Raw genomic sequence first — 26,199 nt, 5'->3', positions numbered from 1 at the left:
ATTCAAGCATAGCATTTGAAATACGGATTCGTATTAGCATGTCTACAAAAAAAAATTGGTTGCGCATTGTGATATGTTTTTAATTTTGTCATTTATATAGAACATTTTTAATATTGTACACTTTCCAAGCTTATCTGAAGTCGCTTTTTTAACTTGCAGTTGCAAATTTTTCTTCGTCATACAATGAATTCCAACGGATATATTTGAGTCAGTGATCTCAAAACGGAAGTTTCTACCCATAGAGGCACATCATTTCTGGAGATTAATTTTTAAAATACTTTGCGTCCATAAACAAAAGATTTCTATATTAAATTTATTTTATAAATATATCGTATCATAGTACACATTTTAGAGCAGAATAAAAGGTCGAGAGAGGCGTGGGGGGAGGGATAGCATGTCGGGGTGAGGCCGGAACACACACACACACATGCCCCCGAGGAAGGAAGCGGAGGGAGTGGCGACGGGGGCAGGGAGGGGGCGTGATCTGGGGGAGGCGGCGGCGAAATGAGAGGAGGAGGAGGTGGGAAAGGTGGGCGAGGAGGGGGGAGAGAGGTGTTTGGAGGGCAGTGCTTCATCATGTTAATGCGCTCATCCCCTCCAGGCAGACACACATCATTTGCAGGCGTAGGTTTGATTCACGGCCCGCTCCCTCTCCTACGGGCCCCGCCCCCTGACTTCCTTCCCCCCGCACCTCAACACATGAGGCAAAGAGAGACGGCCTATGCATGGACGGTAGCTGGGTAGCCGAGGAAGAGACGGCTTTCCCACACTAGATGGCAAGTAAGGGTCTCGGATGTGACCCTTGTCGACGTGGTACAGCGCTGAAATCTCAGAGTAAGTACGAGCAAGATGCGATATTTCTAGTAAATTCTAGCAGTAAAGACATGAAGAATAAGAATAAACAGGTTATTAATACTATCCTTTTATAAGTACTTAATTTACCAACTATTTCGATTGATTTAGTTACCAACTTTAAATTTTTCCATTCGCCTCGACAATATTGAAATCGGGGGTTTTATTTTTATCCTCAGCTTTTGGCTTGTACGCAGCCTTGTATACCAGGAGCTCCGGAGGAAATATAGTAAAAGAGCGATAGTAAAAGGCATCTGCGTAAGCGAATACCATTGAAATGATAAATTCCAGTTCACATAATCCTCTACAGAATCTGGGAAGATCACCGATTCGATGATTCCATCCAATGTTTTTTGTATGAAGCTCATTCCGATCGAAAAATCGACTTCCATAAAATTTAAGAATAATGAGTATAGGACTTCAATTTAACTCCACCCATAAAATTAATTTACCTTTTTCACCACAGTAATATTGGACCACAATCTTTACTAACCTATCCAGATTACGGGAAACTATATTATGATAACCATGGGATAGATGATTTGCCGAAAGCTGCTACGATTAATAAAAATGCCTATGGACTATACAAAAATTTGTCTGCGATTATGTTACCTCTAGCACGGTTCCACCCTTGAGTTGATTAATAATATTAGAGTAGGTGGTTTCAATTTTATCTCATTGTCTGCTATTGGCCTCTACTCATGCATCTTGTTCGATCTGCTTATATTCACTATGAGCGTAAGGATATGTACAGTAGCAGGGACAAGAAGGGGTCGGGCCCACAGAGATTCTCCACGGCATGTATGCGGGTCGGATGCGACCCTTGTCGACATAGTAGAGGAGTGAAACTTGGAAAACAATGGAAGGGGCGCGGCAGAAGAATGGGATACGGGAGAAGGCTTTCTGGGAGGGCAACCAAAGGTTACGCTTCCATGTCAATAGATTCGACAATAGCTACTATGCAGGAGGAAGTGAGGTTAGCTCTCACCACCGACTTTGGGATGCGACACGAATATCGGGGTTCCTTGCCGATAAACCCGACATTTTTTGTGTCCACCCCACCAAGTTGTCGCTCACGCATCACAAAAGGTGATTTTTTTATTCAATATTTAAGACCCAATGCCTCAGCGCAATAGTTCAAAATCGAGGGAAGAGAGTTCACGGACGAGACGTAGAAGGGCTGACTTTGTCATTCCACGATTGTGTCTAACTCAGCACTTGTCGCGACCGCCTTGCGGATGAGTCGGCGCGACACGGGACAGCTAATAGGAACGCCAAAACGCAATTAGGAAGGAATTCCTACGCTCTTTTGCTGACGGAGAACACAAGTAGCAACAAACCAACAAAGTGCTACCCCTACACACGACATTATGTTCAACGCAAAAAGCAGTGGATGAAAAAAGACCAGGAACCATTTCTAATAAATGGAGAGGAGATGGAAAAATTTTTCACTTTACAAAAAAGGCATTCCGGGAATAATTACCGACACAATCGTCCAAGTAAATTTTCAAACAAGGGCGTACCCAGAACCAAAACTAGGGGGGGGGGCAAGCCATGGTTGTTCAAGTTGTAGGTAAGATTCAAGCATGGAAAAGGTGAATGAAATCAATATTTTAAAGAAATTGTAACAGCTATTTATTAGTTTTTTAAATTATTTGCTTCAAAAATTATTATTTTCCTGAAAGACATTTGCGATTTTTGCTTCTAAAGGGGGCAGCTGCCCCCTCCTGCCCCTCGCTGGGTACGCCCATGTTTTCAAATTAAAGAAATGTCCCTATAACTCGCTATAACCAACATAAAGAGGGTGCAACCCAACTAAAGGGCCAATATCCACTTCAAGAAGGAATGTCTTGCCCGGCTTTTCAATAGAACATAGGTTTCTACACAGCTGTGTAAATTACAGGATATTAATAACAGGTCTCAAATCTTGAGTGAAGCCTTCAGTCACCGCCAGCAAAAATCCTCAAAATGCGAGGTGGCCCAGAGAAATTAAGTTTCTCCATGCCGTAAATTTGAGATGGTTCAACAGTCTGTATTGGGTAATTGTGGGTTGTGCAAAGAAAAATATATATTAAAAACTAAGCCACTTAGCGAACTTTTACTTCAAAGGGCCAGCCTCCTCCAAAATAATTCAAATAAATAAAAAAATCTAATCGTAACTAATTACAACCTATATTTTTTTAAAGGTCTAAAAAAAATAAGGTATCCAATGATTCATTATAGAAAAACAGTGATAACTCTCAAACAATGTCATTTTAAAGATATTGCTGAAGCTTCCAGCATCTTAGCAAGATCATTCAAAGACAACGCTATCTTACGAAACTCAACTTCAATGACGCCTTTGACTAAGATTCAAAGAGCGTTTCACAATACTACGCATGAGAGCGTCTTCAGTCATTAGAGCGATCATATAATTCGTTAATACGCATGAAGAATAATAAACAAGGCACATCACCCTCAATCTCCACCGTTTAAACTCAGAGGAAAAAAAGATTAAGAACACAAAAGAGTGGTCGGGAGAGGGTTCCGTTGTAATACCGCGCCATTACAACGAAACCAAGAGGTCATGCGACGACGTGAATCTCCATACAATGGCCCTCGTCCGTAAGGACAATATTTGAACGACGAAGCGGCTGGAGTTGACGCAGGTAAGCAAATCGTATGGCGCCTGCTGCGTGTCTCTGTGACGGCGAGAGGTCAACGAATGCGACCCGTGAAAACGCTTTCTGAGGGAGGAGGGGGAGGTAGTACTTGGAAACGGGAGAGACAAAGACGACTGCTCAACTACACAACTCACCTCCATTCCCCACTTTCGCCCTCCCCCGTGGCACACCGACATCACGCCACAATCCGACGATTCCTTGAAACAAATATCATTTCATCACCCTAAAAACAAAATCCATCGAGGCCTGAAGGAACTTATAATCGTTGAAAATCCTCCACCAACCCATTCCGATAATACATATGGAATGACAAACTGGAGTTTATAATTAATTGTTATACCGTAAATGAAATTAAAATTAAAATGTACAAAAAATATTTGAAAAATATAACTTTAATTAATGGTAATTGCAATACCATTTCATAATAGAATGTTACTGTAAAGCTTACATGTTTACTACAACATTAAAATAATAATCCCAATCCATATAATCCACTCATATCATTCATGTCAAATAACTTTATTTTAAAATTTTATTTTGAGGCAATCTAAAATCCGGAAAAGTCCATAATTACATCAGAGGATAATTTCATTTTTGAAGTTACTCTGTCCGCTCTCCACATGTTGATTTCTATCATGTACAATTAGCCTGTCTGAATATTTAATGCCTTGTTTTCTCTTTTCTAAATGCACAAACTAAAGTCTGGAAGATCCTATTTCTTTTTTTCACTGCTGAGTCCTTCAGTAAAATTATTCATGTTCCATTGGCCTAGGTCCTTCACTATTTCCTAATAACTTCATTTTTACCATTACCTAGCACGTTTGTGCGAGCCATCCATGAACAGGGTTCACACCAGATTTTCATGTAAAATTTCCCTGCATTTTCCCTGATTTCCGGTCTCAATGTTTAAAAATTCCCCGGATTTACATCAACGACAAAGCAGTCGAGTGAATGATTTTTATGTGAAAATGCAGCAAGGTATGCTGAACAATAAATGCTTGAAATAGTAGAATTAGAAAAAAAATCAAGTTGAGCCAAGATGGAACTACCCTGAGCCGCCCAGCCAGAACGACGACACTACGCCCACCTCACCACTCAAACAAAGCGACACTCCGCATGTATAACCGAGATTTTCATCTCTTAGCTGCGCCTCTGGAGTTTTTCCCCGACCATAATCTAATTTCCCTGGCCTTTATGAACTCTGATGAAGGGCCAATAAATTTTTGCCGCTTTTAGTATTTGAGGGGATATCTTCACCGGATAGTATCATCGCGCCAATTATAATTTCGTGACTAAACTTTCTGATATAGGAGATGGAAATGACGAACTAAACACATCGTGCCATCAGTTTTCGAGTACAACATGGATTTCACAGTAAAACCCCGAGGCATATCAATCTTACAAACTAACAATTAGATGTCGACAATTTTCGGTGATGCGTTATCAAATGTTAATATTCAACAAAATAATTCATGTTAAAAAATACGATAAGGGTGTTAACTCCTCAGAATTATCCCTAAGTCAATGATAAACAGCAGACAGTGATACCCATCATACTCCGTATCCTGCTTTTATTTATAGGCCGCATTTGGTAAAAATTTAATTTTTCTGGCATTCGGAAAATTGACAGGAGGAGATAACATACGTAAGCATTGCATATAGCTTCTGAAGAAATGAGGCAGCCAACAGGGAAAGAGACACATTCAAATAAAATGTTTTACCCACACAATTTTTACGAAGCAGCAGGAAATCCGGAGAGCATGACTACTGGCATTAATGTCTTAACAGGACGCATGCCTCACCGTCCACCTATCTTTTTTCCCGATATATCCCTCGTTTAAACCTTATACTATCCCTTAAGCATTTTCATGGTACATAGAGTAGACCCTTGTCAACAGTTGCCTGTGTCTCGAATTAAGAAGTTTTACCTCAGTATCTTCTTAGATACATTTTTTTAATTTGAGATATGGGAATATATAGTCGAAGACTTACTTTACATAGAATCTAATCTGTAACTTAAAGGCTATGACCCCAGCTTCAAGCGAGGAATTCGTCACGAAATAAGACAAAATACAACTGGTGGAAAAGGTGTGATGCATCAGATTAAACATGGAAGGAATCCAGTTTCTAAGTGGGCAATATAATAACCGGGGAGCGTCCTATAGAAGGAGACTCGATTCTCAACGCGGCGGACTCACAATGGACTTGAAGATGGGCGAGGGTTGGGTGGGGCGTGAGGAGGCGATCACCGGGTTTGCGCACCTTTCAAAAGATGCCGACGCCCGAACGAGGGCGAACGGGTGACGCGGGGCAATGGTGAGGAGCCGCCACCGTCGGAGCAAAGCCACCATGACGGCCGCGGGTAGGTGTCGCACCCGGCGCGCACACAAGCACCTGCCAAATTGGGTTGGAAGTGACCCGATCATTCATAACGATTTCGCTCTGCGTCTCCATCACCATCGGCCCCCTACCCTGATGGGGGATTTCATGGCCCATAGTGCACCAGCGGCCCTCGCACACATCAAGCAGGTCTCCAGTGACATTAATCACCCCGTTAGACACGAAAGAATCTTGAGAAGGACCACGAAAAAAGTGAAGATAAATAACAAGTGAAACAAATACAAAACCGGGTGGCTCTGATGTACTCGAATCTGAAGTTCATTTTTTTACAAAGGTAATACGTCTAACTTGAAAGACTTGGAATAAATTTAGCGTCTACTTTTTACTCACCATATGCTCCAACGATTGAATTGCTTCGACATTGTTTCCAAGTACGTTTGGTTTGAATACTCGAAATTGAATCTTATCTCGGTCAAGTAAGTCGTCAGGAAACGAACAAATTACAGGAAGACGAGAGTACAGAATTTTAGGCTCCAAATGCATGTGACTACCATGAATCATAGAGTGCTCTTGTGATGAGGTACATGGTATTATCATAATATTAAAATTTCGACGATAAAATATTATAAGAAAAATTAAGCGTCGGCAAAAAAATTAACTTGAAATTAGTATGGAGAAGAAAGTTCAACCTATTAAATTCCTCCTGTAACGTTAAGCAATAACATTTCGTCCGACCTTTTTATCTAGTTTTTATTGTTCCCAGTTATCTCTAAGCACAAAAATTTGAAAATAATATTTTTAAATCACGTTAATACAGGGATCCGTAACCTTACGAAAATCCTGTTCCTCTTTTTACTCACTGTGGAGCAATGAGGATATGCTTGCCTTCACTCGAGTCATTAGGTATCCATTAACGAGTTTCAACTCAACGTCAACGAAAATGTTCAACGTATACACATGGAATATGACGAAAAGGCACAGCTTACGTTTTTAGATATTTTACCCTAAGTTCGAAAATCAGTCGTTTACACAAAAAACAACTTTTTAACATCAAGAACACTGCTTTTTACACTAAGCATTTCTCGTAAAATTCCCGATTTTGATCATTACCTACAGCGACTTAAGGCATATAGAAAAATCTTAAAAGGGCCAGTCCAAATTTAGCCACGATAAATCAACGGCAGATTTCTGTATTAAGGCATACTAGTATTGATAATCACCTGACGACAGCGGCATACCTCGACGGCAAAGGAAAGTAATAAGTTTTGATCAACACTGACGTAATAACCACCACCTTGGAAGCACAAATGGCCCTCTTCATTAGAATAATTGCATAGAGAAAATCTCAAGGAAGTGGAAACCGTTTTAAATTACCCTTTGAGATGAGATACAGAGGGAGGGGACAGCGGTGCACACATTGGGGGTGGGAGCAAGGGATGCTTGGAAGGATGGACATTAGGGCCCGGGGGAGGAGTTGGAGGGTGTGGGGAGACGGATCCCCTACAATGAGGGGACAGGGATGCGGCGGTGGAATCTTGGAGAAGGGTGGAGGGCGGGGGTAAATGAAGAGAAGGATAAGACTACTTCTTTAATGAACGCCATTAGGGAAATGGGTGACATTAGCGCGGACTCAGGACTGAGAAGGTTAGACGCAGGGGAGCGGAGCCCACTTGATGAGAGGAGGGGGAAGGGTACGGCAGGATATGGTCTCGATGTGAGGGGGACGAACGTGAAGGACAGCGTATAGTCTCTACTCCTTTAAGGAACTGGAAAAATTCTCGGTAACGAAAAATATCGATGGATAACACATCTTGATGATGACACTATTCACTGAAACCATGGTCCGTAAAAGCATAGAGTAAGTATATTCTTACTCTATGGTAAAAGTGATACAATCGAACTTGACGCTTGACACAGACATAAAAATTAATTGCCTTGAGAAAAATTAGCCATAAGCGGGAATGGAACCAAGCACCTTCGGCCTTCTAGGAGACAGCACAGACCGCTACACTATCCAAGTTCCATAATTCTCCGTGCCAATTTCTCCGAGGTTCACGGCGCTAGGTGTCGAACCTTGCAGTCCACCAAGCAACGGGAAGGAGAATGGGCTTGAAAGAAGCGATCGCCAGTGGAGTACTCTATAGAGGCACTGAAGCTGTACTTAGCGGAATATGTCATGTTTCAATTCTACCGAGTGAAAGGAAAGGTGAATAATGATGAAGATAAAATGAATCGACGGTGCAAGTAACGAGGAAGGGCTAAGAAGAGTGGGAGAAGATAGAAGTCTCCTAAAAACCTTAAGCAGAAGACGGGTCAACTTAGTTAACACATTATCAGATATGATGGCCTAATGACAACAATCGTAGGACAGGTGGCGGGGAAGAAGGCTATAAAGGATGTAAAGAGAATAAATACGTCGCTATGAAAAGGCTAGCGGATGGGAGAGAGGAATGGAGAGCTGCGTCAAACCAATCTTAGGATTGTTCACTAGTAATGATGATGATGATGACGGGGGAAAGGCGATGACATTCACATTAACTGCAATGCTAAAATTCCCTTGGTTCCAGAATCGAACCACGCAACTTGGGCTTTCCAGATCAATGCGCAGACCACTATCCTCTCCATGACCTTGATTGCCATTTACCTAAGAAAAACTACTCAAATAGTTATAAAAGAAAGATTCTCCAACTTTTCCAAAATCAAAAAACAATGATCTCCTCCTTAGAAAACACGATTTGATCAGATTCCATCTTTTCCACCGAGACAGTAGCTTCATTGGAACTCGTGGGAGGGAAAATAAACGATGAATAAATTTAAACAAGTACTCCGTGAATTTGCGAATATTAAGCGGTTCATCAACACAAAATAATAATTATACGATAGAAACGTTACACTCCACAATAAATTGCTATCGCCACGCACAGCGGAATACCACCAATTCATATTGCACAATCAAGCACATTCTCAAAAGAAAAAAAATGGAACACTCACATGGATCAATTTTGACGATGCGGGACGATTTTCCGTTCAGAGTCTTGGCGTCTGCAGTCTTTTCCAAACCTTGGACGGGAGCCGCATCCGGGACTGACGTCGAAGTCGCCTCCGCAGATTCGGAGTCCTTATGATCACCGCTGCCTGCGGCATCAGCGACGGCGTCCGGCACCCGAGCCGACGACACCTCATCCACTGCCGCCACTCCGGTGGGCACGGCATCTGCTTCGGATGGCGCAGTCTCTTCCTGCACTACCTCCATGGGCTCTTCTTCAGGCTCCTTCTCAGGCTTAGCGGCAATCTCTACAGGTTCAGTCTCATCAGTTTCAACGGTAACGATTATCTCCTTGTTGACCGAATAGAATTCTTTTAGGACAGTCCACTCGTACTCCCAAATAAGAGCCACCCTAGAATTACGAACAGAAGAAATAACCTTAGATGTAACAGCCTTCAGTTGTATAAATAAAGAGATTGATAAAAATATACGTGTATTAATTTATACTTGGAATATTAACGCTTCAGAAATGAAATTGATATGATATGTTGAAACCATGGTCGGTAGTTGAGTTTTGAATTAAAGAGCGGAAATTACTATTTGTAGTTTCTATCATGGATATATCGAACTTCCACAAAATGAAGCCTAAAATTATTTTCCACTTCAAAAGTTATCTAATCTAAATGAAGTACTTCAGGGGTACCGCAAGGAAGTGTGCTAGGTCCTTTGCTATTTATTATCTACGTAAATGATATTAGTGGGAATATAAAGAGCACAATTAGAATGTTTGCAGATGATTGCATTATTTATAGAGTCATAGACAAAGTAGATGATTGTATCATCTTACAAAATGACCTAAATAATTTGGATAAATGGTCTAAAGAAAATAAAATGATCATCAATGCCAGCAAAACTAATCTAATTAGATTTCGGAAAGGTAGGAGTTGTGTACAAAATGATTACCATATTATGGGTGACTTACTGTCAGAAACCAAATGTTGTAATTACCTAGCAGTAACATTAAGCTGGGATTTGCAATGGGGAACTCATATCGAAAAAACTGCGACCAAAGCTTTCAGGGCGTTACGTTTTTTGATGATGACCCTTGGAAAAAGCTGTAAAAAAAACAAAGGAATTCGCGTATAAAACGTTTGTTAGGCCCATTCTAGAATACGGGGCATCAGTATGGGATCCTCATTTGAATCGTGAGATCAAGCAATTAGCAAAAGTTCAGCGATTAGCAGCTAGATTTGTTTTGGGAAATTTCAGAAGGAAGGCAAGCGTCACGGATATGTTAAAAACGCTGGGATGGAATTCTTTCGAATCAAGGAGGAAGAAAGCACGCTTGAAGTGTGTATTTAAAACTTACAGTGGTGATCCTGCGTGGAGGGAGCCAACGAAGCGGTTAAAAGGACCAAGTTATCTAGGGAGGAGGGATCATAATTATAAGATTAAGGCCCCAAGGCAGCTGACAGATAGACTAAAATTTTCCTTCCTACATCGGGGGATAGAGGATTGGAATGGCTTACCCGAAGAAATTTTTTCTGAGCCATTTCCAACTCACGCCTCTATATTTACCAAAAGGATGGATAAAATTGAATTTTAAGGGCTTTGTAATTGTATATTTTTAAAATTTTTTGTTTCTTGTATTTTTTTCTTTGGTCTTAGTATATTATTGTGTAAAAATGGATTTTGAGGGCAATGTAAATGTAGATATGTATTGTATTTTTGCTGATTTTGTGCTAGGTATACGGGGACATGTATTGTGTAAAAATGATTTTGTTGAGGGCTTTTTAAAAATTTTGTGGCACTAAGTATTTTGTTTTGCATTTTGGTTTATGTATATTATTGTGTAATAACTTTATGTTACCACCCGACTTCATGGTCGGCTTGTAACTAATTATTTAATAATAATAATAATCGTGCTTAAAAAATAGTAAATTCAAGCGTAACAGGCGTTGTACGACGGAGCAGTATATTGGTATCATAAATAACGAAGCTATTGTACCCTCCGCAACCTTCCTTTTATTTCAACGCTGAGGTGTTTAAACCTGTCGAAATAAAATTTAAATTTTAGAGGAAATAAAGCTTTGTAGTCAATAACTATTCAAATCGGAAAATTCACATTCACATTCATAATTGCATGCACGCAAAATAAATTCCGCATTTACCCCGTGTTCAGGCAGAAGCATCTTCTTCCCAAGCACCTAATAAACAATTACATCATGTCTTTAATACTGCTACTATAATCAGCAACCAAATTTCGGTATACTTTTAAGAGCGGTAATTGAGAAATGGGAGTACAATATCAAATTTATAAAATTAAAATCACCAGACTTTTCGAAGTCGGATGAAATTTCAGACGCGCAAAAATAATCCACGAGTAGCAGACGCCATGCGGTGAGTGCATTCGGATACGGGGGATTGTGTTTGCGGTCCTGCTTGAGGAATATGATCTTTCCCCAGTAAAATAGACCACGATCCTAGGATTACCAAAAAATTACCAAAAAAAATGGGTACGTTCAATTAGACTCTGAATCGCAAATCAATTAAACAAATAGGTAGTTTAAAAGATAGATAAGCTACTGAGAAAAAAAAGAAATCTTCCTTCTTCAGCCAGTCTCTTATAAGTATATAATAAACTAACGCTCAAGTTGCCGCCAACTTTTCATGAGTTGTTGACGTCATTAGTGTTCCGGTTCATTCACTCGATCAGGGAGAACTGTTCATTAAGGAAAGGAATCACTCACATGAGTAAAAACAAAAAAGATCCACGCGAAAACGATGCGAGAAGAGAGGAGCTGCTAAATAGCAGTGACCAGCTCAGCAGGAGCTCTTGATTTCACTAACTTATCTGAGAAGGGTAAGGTCGATTTATCGGCTACGAATAACTCTTCATGTAGGCGTAGGATCGAAAAGCGGAAAATATGAAGGTCACTTAATTGATCAAACTCGAGCATTATCGATGCTTAAAAAATGGCGAACGATTCAATATTATGTTCAATAATATGATGATATTATTAGCGATAAGTGTGTTGGCCAAATGAGTGAAGCACTGGGCTACAGTTCGAAGGCTATATCGGTAACAAATCCCAGTCGAAGCCCTCCGACACCGTCAAACTAAATCCTCCAAATGTTAGGTGGGCCAGGGAAATGACTCTATACCCATCATATGTGAGGGTCACACAACGGTGGCTTATCCCGCTATGAATTCCACCCTCACCTAATCAAACTAGCCTTAGAGCTTAATCACTGAGAGAGTGAGCCTTCTCCGGAAACGTGATGCCCAAATGCCTGAATCCTGGCACCTCACTTCCGATGCAAGATCATGCATTTCCAATGCAATGGCTGCGGATGTGCACACTATGGACTGGGGATGGGGTGATCGGCTGCACCAGAACGTCAAGCGGTGCACCGACGGCGCAGCGGTTGCACCACCGCGCCCCCAAACAATTGGCTTTTTTGTGCAGCTGCGACGGCGGACGAGACAAAAGAGTCAATAATGCGGAAGCAACACATGCGACGGGAATGCACTCGGATGAGATGCATTAGGGCGACCCCTCCGCGCGAGGGGTCAGCAAGAGATGCCCAATGACGCGGCTTAAATTTTGAAGCGAAACCGTTAAATTAATTCGACGAGCGGACTGCGCCATGGCATCACATTACCATTTTATTGGAGGATTAGGAGACGACGCCCGTTTCATTCAACCCTTATTTAAGCACTCCACCATTTTTAGGCAACGATTAACAAAAAATGTCTGACAATGAGAAGTAATACGACTTTATACTGAGGCGGTGAATGACCAATAACAGACGATGAGTCGCTATGAAAAACATGAAAAATATGACTCCTAATAAGTAGTCGATGATATGCAAAAAAAGTAGAGAATTGGCAATAGTCAATCAATGAAAAGCTTCATACTTCAAAAGTAAAAGCAAGAAAAATCAGATGATTAATTCAAAACATATTCAGAGATAGTATTTCTTTACATTGTATCATATTAGTGCGCGGTGGTAGACCGTGGTAATTTAGTCTCCGCTTTAGTAACCGCTCTTAGTTTATAAAAATATTAATTTGTCACATAATTTTTTACCTCATACTTCTAAGGGCCAAGACGGACTACTACCATAAGAAATGAGGTCAATAGATCGCTGAGAAGTAAAGTTGATCAAAATACTTATAAAGCGTTTTAGAATTGGAACAAACGACATTAATTTAAAGTTAAAAAACCGGTAAAAAAGAGAGAAATTTCACAAAACTTCCACTGAAAACCAGAGTGGGCAGTGAAGGAAGACATAAGGCTTCAAGAAATGAATCTTATGTTCCACTAAACTATTTTTGGAACAGTTTTTTCGAATTCGAAAAGTCAACTTTAGTCTGAGGAAAAGGGCACCTCAAACCACTGTGCGCGACTGACAGAGATTCTGAGTTGACATAGCTTCCAAGTTAAAAATAAATTTTTATCTCTTGCGGAATCTTTCATGCATTTCTCAGTTCCACGAAGAAATGGCACATTTAGCTGGGAGTCAACCATGGTAGAAAAGAGGGTGGGCCGCGAAGAAGTAGCGTAACTGAAAGCGATAACAAGATCCATATTAGTACCGTCATATACATTTTTCTGGAATTCAATTTTTTGAAAACTTTTCTTCAGAAGTTTAATCAGTGAGTAAGTTCTCTAACTGAAGGCGAGAAAAACGCCAATATCTCAGACCGAAATAAATTCGAGCAAACACGTGCGTTCAAGGGCTAGCTCCTCATGACCCCTCATGAAAAAGTTCTTATTTAGGGTCAAAACTTTTGCCATAGCAGCACATCTACCCTTTACACGAACGTAGGTCCACAAGAATATCGCATTTGCGCAAGGCGCAAACAGATGAGTATAAGAGCGGCCCTCGGGCTTTTCGCCGGCCACCATTTTTCACACGCCGCCGTGATCAACGCGCGGCGAAAGGAAGAAAAAAAAAACTTCCGCGTCGGATGCGATGGATTTTAAGGTTTTGGAATTAGGCGCGATGGGCGGGTGGGTGGGAGAGAAACGGGGAGTGCGGGATTGTGAAAGGGTGGGGGGGAAGGGCCTGCCTGCCGCCGCTCCTGCTGGAAAACAACTTTTTGCTGCGGCGGCGACGGTCGAGGGGCGCGATGGGAACCACGGCACCCGCGCACCAACCCCACTTCCCCACACCTTCCTCTTTTCCACCGCAGTGGGGATCTGCGCGTACTCATCATTCCAGGAAGGGAACATCCATACGATATCCTGAAAACCAACTAAAAGGCAGGCACGGGAAAACTTACTGGAACTTCCAACGAAAAACGAAATAACTTTTTCGAGAAAATTACAAAATATTTGTCATATTACGCTCCAGACGATTCATTAAACCATCAGGCTTTTTGCATTATATTTTTGTGAATTCCATCTTAAATCCAGAATATTTCAATGGGACCTTTAACTCGCGTTTGGTTCTCCACGTAAAAATTGTATACCCCAACAACAACATAAATGTTTTGATTAAATATGAAAATGATGTAGTGTCCTAGCATGGCAATGTCAATAAAAAATAAAACCAACACATTAGCAAAATTGACATGATATCCTGCAAGCTAACTAACGGGGGAAAGCTAACTATCTCCTATTCCACCGCAGTGAGGATCTGCGCGTGAACTTCCGTTCGATTTTCTGAAAGTAAACTAAGAAGCAGAGACGGGAAAACTTACAGGAAGTTCCAACAAAAAACGAAATAACTTTTTCAGGAAATTTTCAAAATTTTTATCACATTACGCTCCCCACGATTTTATTAAGAAACAAAGTTTTCCGAATTATTTATTATAACTTTTTAACACCATCTAAAATACAGAATATTTCAATGGGTCCTTAAGGCGCCCGAATGGATATCCATGTAAAAATTGTATACCCAAATTACAAGATTAATGTTTAGTTAAAAAAATGCTACAGTGTGCAAGCATGGCAATAACAATAAAAATAAAAAGTCTACATAAATAATATTTACATGATACCCTGCAAGTTATGATGGGAAAACCTAAGGTAGACTACACAGGTAAAAGTCATGTTATTAAATATCATTAATTTCTGTCAGATCTAACGGATATCTGAGAGCCTGAAAACCTTTCCTTGCAAAAATTATACATTTTGAAAAAAACATACTAAGAGAGCTGACACATGAAATTCATGATAAAAATAGAACGAAAGGTCAAGGTACCATAAAATATAAAAAGAAATGAAATTTGGTATTTGCGTCGAACCCAGCTACTCAAGTGACGCCATCCACTTCTAAGTAAGGACATTCAAATGCCATCCACACTTCCGTCAAAGTGAACCCAACAGATCAAATCACCATCGGTGCGAAAATATTATGGAAATCCTACGACTGACTGACATAACTAATGCTAATTAATAATGCCAGTTGTGTTTCCATAAAGTAGTTTAGAACGGCCAGTAAAATGTGAGGGTATCCCTCACATATTCTTCTTTAAATAGCGGTGTCACAGTGATATTCCTAACCATCACAACAAGCTAGCTCACTAAAATCCGCCATATCTCTAAATTTTTACCACCTGCTACCATCTTAGGCTTCCAAGTCAGTCAACTTCAGTTTTTCTTCTTATATATTCTTGACGAATTCAGACAGTATCCAAATCTACCAAGTTCTTCATCGTTCAACGGCGTATTCACGCACCCAATTATGTAAAACATATCCATAATAATGAATCTCACCCTTCCATTAAATGGCCAGTATCTAAAACCAAGTATTGTAAATCTCACGTCTTACATAATTTCCGCTATTAGACACTTTATAATTGCAGAATTACCAATTCTTTGTTATCTTCTAAGATACTATTCTCCGCGAAAATTATTCTCAAATATCGCATACAAAATCTTACCTGCATCAAACTGGGACTCATCCTTTCCTTGGTACATTTATCACGTGACAGCATACCTTATTTATTAAAACACATATTTTTAGATATGCTCCACATATTGCCTGCGTCTCCGCACAAAATAAACACTCCTTTCCTTTTAAACATCCTTTCAACCTGCACAAATATTTCGTCACGGAAATAATAATACCTAGTTGTTCCACCACTTGCATTTATTAAGGCCGTTTTACACGGAACAGGGAATTGCGCGACGTACGTGCGAAGGCGCAATCAAAATTGCGTCGTGTAAAGCGGTGAAGTGCTAGAACACATGCGAGAATGCGTGGATGCGAGACGGCAAAATAGCCCCTGTTCTAATTTCGTTCATGCATTCGCGCAATTCCACGCCATTTTAGAAATTAATGAAGCTCTAACCAGCGCAATAGGGTGGTTTCCTATTATTTTTTTATTGCCTATATCGGAAGATTATTACTCCTGGAGTACGTATTTCACGCTTTTAGATTTTTAAATGACGATATCTATTTTTCGCGATTAAATGAAAAGTGAAAATTTTCAATCGCGCGAAAACGCGACGGGTAAGGAAATCTCTCCGTGTGACGTATTTCTGGTTCCCCCTCCCGCCTTGTGAGGTGACCTTGATCGAGGCTCTGAGCGCTGATAGGACGCAGGATGCTAGAGGGTAGCTGAGTACCTTGCTGTCTGGTACCGCTTGGCTTAAAAAAGGTTTATTAATACCTTATCAAACGAAGAAAACTTTCCGACCTTAGCCAGTTTTAATAGGTGATTATTAAGACATGTTTCCCTGAGCTCTGCGCCTCATGCATGCATTGGTAATCTCAGACGATGTATAACTCCTATCTTCTCCTATAGAAACTAGGTCCCTGTGACGTCACGTGGAGTGGCATCGCATGGGCGCCAATCTGGCCCTTTTCAAACGAGGATAAAAATGGACCATTGCCATTCGTCTAAACCAGTATTTCTAAAACGAAATAATTTGTATATTATGAATACACTAATGGTGGGCAACGAATCGCAATCAATGCATTTCGTTTTCTTTGATGAAGGAAACTACCCTATTCCGTGCCCCGTGTAAAACGGCCTTTACGATAGGAGTATTCCCAAGGTCCATTCCCAGAGTCTTCAGTTTGACATTTGATGAATTCTACCTCCATTCTGTAGCTTCGTAAAGTTGCCAATAATCACCAGTAATACTTAAGGGGTCAGATATAGCACCAAATTGTTTGGAATACAGTTTCTCAAATACTAAAACAATAGCAGGAACAACGGTATCACCCATTTGTTTTCTTTAACTGCAAGGTCATTGTAATGTCGCTGACATCAATATTAATCATAAGGAAAAATTGAAATAATTCATTGAAATAATTTCCTCGACTACGGTAAGGGTATTCTTACAACCACTATTAATTTTGCGTAAATACTATATTTTTAACAACTTAATAAACAATAACTTTACCCTGTCTGTTTACGCCAAACACACGTACTATGAACTCACTCCATCCCTATACTCTATCCCCATCAACTCTGGCGGCCATAGTCAGAGCAATTCACCTATATGAACATTCTATATGAACAACTTCAATCTCTAATTACAAAAACTTAGTCATACACTCATGAATATATCCACTACAAGAACCCACAATATCTATTTTCCATAAATGACTATTTCTATTTAAATTTATTTCTATTTTTTGAATGACTATTTCTATTTTAAACTTGATATTCACGAAAAAAATTTTCGAATAAGCTCTACATAGATATCACCTAATATTACACGCACGCGTACACATCAGATATCATTAAAAATCAAATCCAGCTCTCTGCTTCAGTCGTGTCACCCATTCCAACTCATCGCCATTGAGAAAAGACTTTCGACAACGCTAATGCCACATCCGTAAAGCAATTGGGCTCTGGACATATATTCTAGCAAATTTTGAAGACTAAAATTTAAAACAGCAGCAGAAGCAACAGCTATCTCAACCATTCGCGACGCCCATTCAAGCATAACCGAGAGAGCCACCACTTTTTCCCACCTCAGCAAAAGACTTGGGTGATAAAGACGTATATAACAATGCACCGCGACTCCCTTATAATACATAATTTCTAAGCAATCAGCTCTCCGCAATTTTGAAGCAAGAGAATTGCCCGACGCCTATTATCTCTACACGGCACTCTAAGAGAGCAGAAAAAGAGCTGGAAACGACCCCGGCAGAGCAACAATTAGCCGAGAAAAAATTCCATCGGAGCGAGCTAAACGGAGACCGATCAACAAACACACCTCCGACACGCACGCTTTCACGTGATCGTTACCCCACCATTGATAATTTTATGGACAAAGCGATCGACGCGTGGCGACATGAGGCACGCAATTTAATCACACGTCAGAAAAAGAGAGAGAGAGAACAATCAAGCATTGTAAATATTGCGTTTGCTCATAAAACTCGGGGCGCGAAATACGACCGTGAGGAGGGCGTTTAAGGTTTTAGGGGCGAATGGGGAAGGTATTAAATAATGCATTCCGCGATCTCTTCTCTAAAACGGAAACAATGGGTTTGTTGCCACAGAGCGCCACCGACCCCGCCCTCCTCACTCAGCCAAGGTGCCGTACTCTCCCCAAGGCAAGAGCACCGATCGCTCGCGTGCTAACCGGCCGCCGAAGATGGGAGCACGTAAAAACATCAAGTTCACGCCGCGACGGAGAGCTAGGAAATCCTTCCATAAATAGTGCGCGGTATGCTCTCTCTATAGCGGGGAGGTGGAAGAACGCGCTCATCCCGACGAGCGGTGAGAGCGACAAACTCCTCATAAAAGGACCTCCTTCGACAAATTGGTGACGGAGGCGGGAGAGAAATACTTAATCGAGAGGTATGCTTTGGGAGACGCGTTCTTTCTCTCTCTCTCGCTCCGATATTCAGCCGACTTCTCTCCTTAAGCGGCCAACGCCTGAGAGGCGATTTTCATTTCGTCCGATTGATGTCGTGCCGCGCTCATGTAGCCGCAATTAAAGGGCAAGACCGAAAGCAAATTATAAATATTAATGGATTGGAAAGAAGAACTGGAAGAATGTGCGTTGCATTGCGCCGTCGCATTGTCACCGAGACAAAATGATTCCAAGATTTAAAATGCATAAGTATAATTCGAACACGAGACAACAAGAACACACGAATAATGATAACAAATATTTTATGGAAATTATTATGAATTCCTTTTCTGGGAAACCCCATACAAGAACTCAAGAAAGCAATGAGCTCATTTTAGTTGAGATATATCACCACAATATTTTCCGATATATCATATTCTATTGAAAAATAATAATCCTTTTTTATTGTCATTGCCACCAGCGATTCATAGCGGAGGTGAATTACGGGGTGATTCATTGTTTCTAGAAACAAAATCTCACACTAGGGCCTACCTACTTAACAAGGGGAACTTAAAATGGCATGGCTTCATTATTTCTAAAACCTAGAACCCGGAATAAAATATGAATTTAATTACGCCAAAAAAGAGAAAACTAGTCGAAAGTCATGATATGAAAATAAAACGAATATTATTACAATATATTTTCCGATAAAATCCTGGACGAAATCACTTAGTAGACGTATTAATGCTGCTCACTAACTTCCCACACTAACTATTGGCAAAAAAAGGACGAAATCGGCTAAGTATTGAGGACAATCTATGCCAAATTACAAATTTAATAAGGTAGGGCCATTGGTCAAGACAGAAATGGATAGACTTGGGAGGAGCAGGAGGGCTCTAGTTCATACATATGAGCTTCGAAGACACAGCCAATCTCATAAGAAGAGAATCACCCAAGATTGGTCATTCGTAGGATCAATGTTTTTCTCTCTCGTAGAACAGCCTCGCGGTAAATTACTACTTATCTACATCTACATAATACCCCGCAAGCCGCCTAAAAGGCGTGTGGCAGGGGGTGTTAGGACACCAGCCGTTTACAGCTATTAGAAAAAAAAGAAGTGCTCTAACGAGGTTGGGCCAAGCGTTTATTAAAGTCCTTTATTGTTCGGGGGAAAAACGAATTCCCATATCTATCCGTTCGGCAAAACATCTCTCTTAATTTATCGCTTCTTTCGGACCCGGAAATATAGTGTGGCTCTAAGATTATGTTCTCTGTGTCGCTCTTAAAGATATCCATTCTTAATTATTCAAGCAATCTAAGCCTAGCGCGCAGCCTCCGAGTCTCCAACGGCTCCCAGCCTAATTCGCTTAACATCTGGGTAACACTGTCTGTACCCCCGTAGCGGTTTTTGACGAAACGCGCAGCCTTCCTTTGTATCTTATTCAGTTCGCGGATTGAGTCTTTCTGCACTGGATCCCATACACTCGCTGCATATTCAAGGTGCGGTCGGACGAGAGCGAAATAGCACCTTTCTTTTACTTTCTCATCCGAAAATCTTCCCACAATACGCTTGACGAATCCTAATTTCTTCAGGGCTATGCCGCAGATATTCTTTATATGTGTTCCCCACGTGAGGTTTGAGGTTATCGTAACTCCCAGGTACTTCACTTCGTCTGTTGCCTTTATGTTAATGCCATCCACTGCATAAACATTGTTAGTGTTGGACGAATTCCGCAAAAAATGTACCGCCATGCATTTGCTCAGATTAAGTTCGAGTCCCCACTCTTGACTCCACAAATGAACGTTGTTTAAGTCCGATGATAGATTTCCATAGTCAGAGTGATCACTAATTTCGCGATAGATGACAGCGTCGTCAGCAAATAAACGTATTTTACTGTTAATGCGGGAGCAGAGATCGTTAATGTATATAATGAACAACAGGGGGCCGATTACGCTTCCTTGTGGAACACCTGATGTAACTTATACAACATCAGAGCTAATTCCGTCAAGAACTAAAACTCCTCAAGTTTTCATTATGTTTTTAAATGTTTAATCGCTCCTGATTCCCACAGTTGAGCTTTTTTCACAATCGATAATTAATTTAGGTAAAATTTATAAATTTACAGATTCAAGAAAAAAGTATCATTTTCGTGAAAATCGTGCTTAGGAAAGAGAATTGTTTCTATTCTATGTCATTACAATCTAAAATTAGCGGTGAAACAGTATGACTTCAGCCAATGACGCATTATTTTGTTCCAAAATTATCACATTCAACGAATACAGAAATCATCAACACTCAGAAGGAATCAGGAGATTGCTTTGATGCAGTTCTACATTCAATTTCACTATTAGCTAATCATTTACCACCAACTCCATAGTTCATATTCTCCGCTGTAAGTCGATTTTTCTCTTTGAAGTAGTCCATCTTCAGATATATTATTTTATTAATTATTTTATGCTTCGTCCATCGCCGATCACTCCGCTACCCAAGTACTAGATCTCCATCACCTCCTCAAGTTTTCGCTTTCCATGTCTAACGATGTTGTCAGCTTAACCTTCTGGGCAGACTAATTGTATCGGATCCCTTCCTCACAGAAAATATCACGAAAGAACAGCGACTACAGCTAAAAAAATTTTATAACACGTTTTTACAGTAAAAAAATGACCGAAGCCACTTGAAGAATGTAACGAGCCACCAGACTTCAAGCCAATTACAGAGGCTTAGCTGGACCAAAATTTATTTCATCATTCTATGGTTATCATGAAAGGTTTGGCGCGATTTTGAACATGTTCTGAAGGAAAACACAATTACTTACAGTTCCATTTTTTTATTCTCGAAATAGTCGTCTCCAAGAGTTTTTTTACATAATTAATAAAGTTAATGGTTGTCATTGCTTCATTTATCCTAATCATTAAATGGTTTAGGTCGCAAATTTTTATGCCAATAAACAACGCTTTTGATGTACCCCCACAAGAAAACATCGAAAGGGTGAGACCTGGATTTCCTTACTATCTTCCTACGAATTACTGAAACCGCATCATCCTTTTATGATACCTCTGTTTTGTAAAGTAATAAAAAAAGACAAAAATATATATATACTTGACCATGTGATGACACAAAATAACGTATAGTAAGACAAGATTGAAAAGGAGTGGTGGAAGTTTCGCTCTTCGTCCTCAAGAGAATAGCTAGAAGAGAAAGGGGCGTCTAGTTCCTGCTGGTATCGGCGGATGCGAGGCAGAACTTTGAGGAGGCCAAGGGGCCGCAGAGACGCGACCGGGAGACGGACTGGCGAGAGATATGAGGAGCCGAAGGAGAGATCCTTCCCATTTGAGATAAGCAACGGCGGGGGAAGGGATGGGGGCACCAGTGCTGGCGAGGCCAGGGAGCAAGAAATTCGCACGTGCTCGGCATCGAGGCTTCGGAGACGGGTTTGCACGTGACGCCGAGCACGGATGCGGGGGAAGGCGGGGGAGGAGAGAGGAAGATAATGGGGAGGGAGTGGATGCAAGGGTCGACGGGGGAGAGAGTGCCGCGACAGAGGGTCAAGGGGACAAGAAGCCAGAGCGCCCAGGAAATATTACACGCATTACGAATGGAGAGGAAAATGTGGATTCATTACTTGCACTAAATTAAAATCGATTCGAACTCCAACTCCAATTTAGGATGTTCAAATTTTAAGTATACCGGAACTAGCCACGGTGATAACTTTTCCGGGAGCCACCCGCAATGCACAAATTGTGCGAAAAATCTACAGAAAAAAAATTATTCGCCATGACCAGGATATCCACGGCCTCGGTAGCTTTACTGGCTAAATCACTCGACTGGAAATTAAGGATTTTTCCCAGTAACAACAAGATTTAATACCTACTCAATTATACAAATTCGTAATATCGTTAACAAAATCATACTTTCGCATGTGACACCTTTACGATATCAAGATACAAAAACAAGCAAAGTTTACAAATTGAGCTGTAGATCAGCGTAAGAATATATTACACTCGTGGTTGAACGGATATAGAGGAAAATAAGGATTCATTACTCGTACCGAATTAAAATCGATTCGAACATGAAACTCCAATTAATGATGAAACCATGTAACAACACGATTTGAAATAATACCTTCTCAATTATGCATTTTATTCGTAAGATCATTCAAAAAAATATACTTTTACATGTGACATCCTTCGAAATCAAGATGCAAAACAAAAAACATGATGGAAAAATCAGAAATGCATAAATGATATGTTTCGAAATTTTATGATAAATAAAGTGATTGCCACCTTAAGATGATTGGTTTAAGGATATTGCTACCAATAATTCACATCGGCCTCGGTGGCGGCGGGGTACAATTCTTGCCTGCCAAGCCGAAGGTCGCGGGTTTGAGTCCCGCCTGTGTGACAGGTCAGTATCCAGGACATGGATGTTTGTGATATACCATTGCCCTTTGTTTTTGCCCCCGATGTATGTTCCATCGTTCTGTTTGGTGAATATTAATTAAAAAATTAAATTAAATAAAAAGGGCCATTATGATTAAAGGGCCTCCTGTTATTTATTTTATTCAAGACCACAAATGATAATGACAGTGCAAATTAATATTTTATATTCCATCTGTTATTTAAATTGTTTAAACAGCTTAAGCAATTAAAGAGGTCCGTTGTAATATACATGTCCAAAAGTATGATTACTATGTTAGCCACTGCGAGCTAAGCACTCTTTATTGAAATGCAAATGACAAAGATAAACCGCTCGGAGGAAATACATATAAAGCATCGCATAATGTATGAGCAGCAAACAAAATCAGAGGCAACAATGCATTCCCAACTTTCGTATTATTGTGGGAAATGAATACCGCTAAGTTAACACTCATAAATATATTTTATTAAAATCCAGATAATTTTCCTTAGAAATGAGTATTAAATTTAATGAAAATGATATTTCAAATAGAAATTAACAACATTAAAACTAATGCCATCATCGCATTCAGCCAGTGAGACCTTCAGAACCATCACGTGATTTCGCCATGTTAATCTTATTTCCATTCGCAGAAGCCGATTTACACTCTTGTGCTTATTTATAATATCCTATATGCATGAAACCGTTGAAAAATATTTATAAAATAAATTCCTGGACTGTTTCATCACGATATTTCGCAAAACGAGTTAATCGATAGGAATGGGGAGGAATAAAAAACAAATATAGCGCGCTCGAGGCAGATTTATGAGGATGGACGCCACCGGAGGCAGACAATGGAACTGCAGACAAGCGGTTGCATCCCAAGTTTCATTCATCTCGCGGTCCGGCCACAACAGAACTCCCTGCTGAAACACGCCAAGGTATCAGATTTATAGGAGATGGGCGCAGAGGTTCTCGCGGAAGAAGAAGAGAAGGGGAGGAGTAAAATGGATATTGAACCGCGCGCGGACAACACATGGGAACCAAACTCCGGCTCCCAGCCCCCTCTACCGGAGGCGTGACGACAAAAAGGACCAATCTCAAGGGATTGCTCTCTCAAAACTCCGTTAGGCAATTATTCCCGATTGGCTGCATGGTGTTCTACGGGAAAGGGGGAAGGTAGCGAGTGACGGTGGCAAAAACACCCGATACGCTCATTCCGTAGGGGCGGGAGTTGATAGGGGGTGTGGAACCAAACATCTCGGGACGGAATTGAAATTCTCCACAAAGTCTCCGTCGGATGCGGCGGCCGGATAAGGGGATCGAACCGGTGCGCGCGGAAGGGGTCGCCCGCCTGCATGGCCACGCCGAAAATGCGAAAATTAATTATCCCTGCTGGAGAGCCGAGGCAATGAGAACAGCCGCGAAGTTCCGAACTAACTTCCGTAATTTGCCTGCCAGCTCAAAAAACCAGCCGAACGGAAAGTAAAATGTAAGCGTTTTCACATTATACTTACACAGGTTGGACTTACAAATATTTAACGGTAATTCCCTGACGTTGTGAGATTTACAGGCATACTCGGACTTTCCAGACGTCCTGCTTATATATCTTAAACGCAATACTCATCTGTACTGGAGAAAAATGTGATTGCATGAAGTAAAATAAAAATATTAAAACAAATGATGCCAGTTCATGGTATAAAAAGGTACTTAACTCCTAAGGAGCACCACTTGAATAGATGCTGGGAATGAGATTTTCAGATATATTTCACAATCAGCAAAAGAGAACGAGGAAAAATTTCACTTGCACAGCAAAAACGATTTTTCCTGACTTATTTTGTCATTTTCCGTAACAATCCACGAATCCCTAGAAAATAAAAGCCCTTGATTTTCACGGGTTTCTCAGATGTGGAGCAACCCTAAAAATTCATTATATTCCATAAAATAAAACTACCCACTTTTTCGGATGTGGAACAACTCTACCATTATTTTATTGGATACTTTTCATTCAAATCAACAGACTCAAACTGAATTTTGTGAAAATGGTTCATAGCATATAATAATATAATAAGTGTTCAAAAACACTATTTATTAAAATAATTCACCGTGCTTTCAACGGTCGATGGGATGGTTATGACGGAGGAATAGATGACCTTATGGTATAGTAAATACGGTCATCCGCAGAAACCTAGGACGGTGATAAAACAAAAAATGCCGATGAATACTAAATAATTTGATAATAACTTTTAAATATTTATAATATAATTAATAAATAATATAAACTTTTAATTAAATAAGTCTGAAGAGAACACCTTCGAATTTCCGAACTAGCTTCCGTAGTATGACCGCCAAATCAAAAACAAGCCTCGTATAGAGTTAAATAATTATCAAGGAAGTAGTTAGTTACTCTCAAAATTCATCTTTAAATTAATAATATCAGATTTATCTTCGTTGATAGACAGTTTCAAGAAATAAAGAAAAGTCTTAGAATAAATTTTCACTATTTAATACAATCGCCCACCTACATTTGACAGTTGACGGTTACTATCACGGATGATCAAAGGACCAAATAACGTACATAAATACTATAGTATTCACCTACGACTTGTTTTTATCTCCTCTCTCTTATAAGTAGGATAGAAAAATCCATGAATTTTCGACAAAATAGCCAATTCGCCACAAGCTCTAAAAATAACTAGCCTGATAAAAAGGAAAATGTAAAGCTAATTTCAGGAGATATTTTGTGGTGGCCGAGTGGGGAGAGCGCTTGGCTACTGACCCTAGAGTTCCGCGCTCAAATCCCGCATTTAGTCTCCGGATGCCCAAGAGAAAACTCCTCGCAGAAAGAAACTGGTCTAAGGAGACTAATAAAAAGGTAAGGACCTTGATTGTGTGGACTTCACTCGCCTGTAGTTTTGAAAGGAGTAAGATGTACCCTCTTCCAACCTTTGGGTTGAACAGCTGAGTAAGTGATATTATTGCTATTAAATAATATACTCAGGTAAAACTTTGTTCAACTGTTTCGATCCCAAACGAAAATACTTCCTCAAGTATTTTCGATTGGGATTGAAAGAGTTTGGTATTTATTCACATAACTAAAATCCCCGACAAGGTTTTAAACGGATGACCGCCACAATAAAGGATGAAAAGAACATAATGACAAAACTGTCATTAGCAAACGCTAAGGTC

At 40.3% G+C, this 26,199-nt stretch overlaps 1 protein-coding gene across 2 annotated transcripts in view; it reads right to left on the bottom strand.

Moving 5' to 3' along the window:
- LOC124157861 (ubiquitin carboxyl-terminal hydrolase 48-like) overlaps window positions 1–26,199 on the bottom strand; it is a 415,786-nt gene that overhangs the window by 299,728 nt on the left and 89,859 nt on the right. For both annotated transcript variants that reach the window (XM_046532912.1, XM_046532911.1), the window contains exon 14: window positions 8,847–9,253. In XM_046532912.1, coding sequence (XP_046388868.1) covers window positions 8,847–9,253 — 407 coding nt within the window. The remainder of the gene's footprint in view (window positions 1–8,846; window positions 9,254–26,199) is intronic.

Source organism: Ischnura elegans, chromosome 4, assembly GCF_921293095.1.
Source record: "Ischnura elegans chromosome 4, ioIscEleg1.1, whole genome shotgun sequence".
In the NCBI taxonomy this organism is placed as follows: Eukaryota; Metazoa; Arthropoda; class Insecta; order Odonata; family Coenagrionidae; genus Ischnura; species Ischnura elegans.
This window is presented reverse-complemented; position numbering and strand designations above follow the sequence as displayed.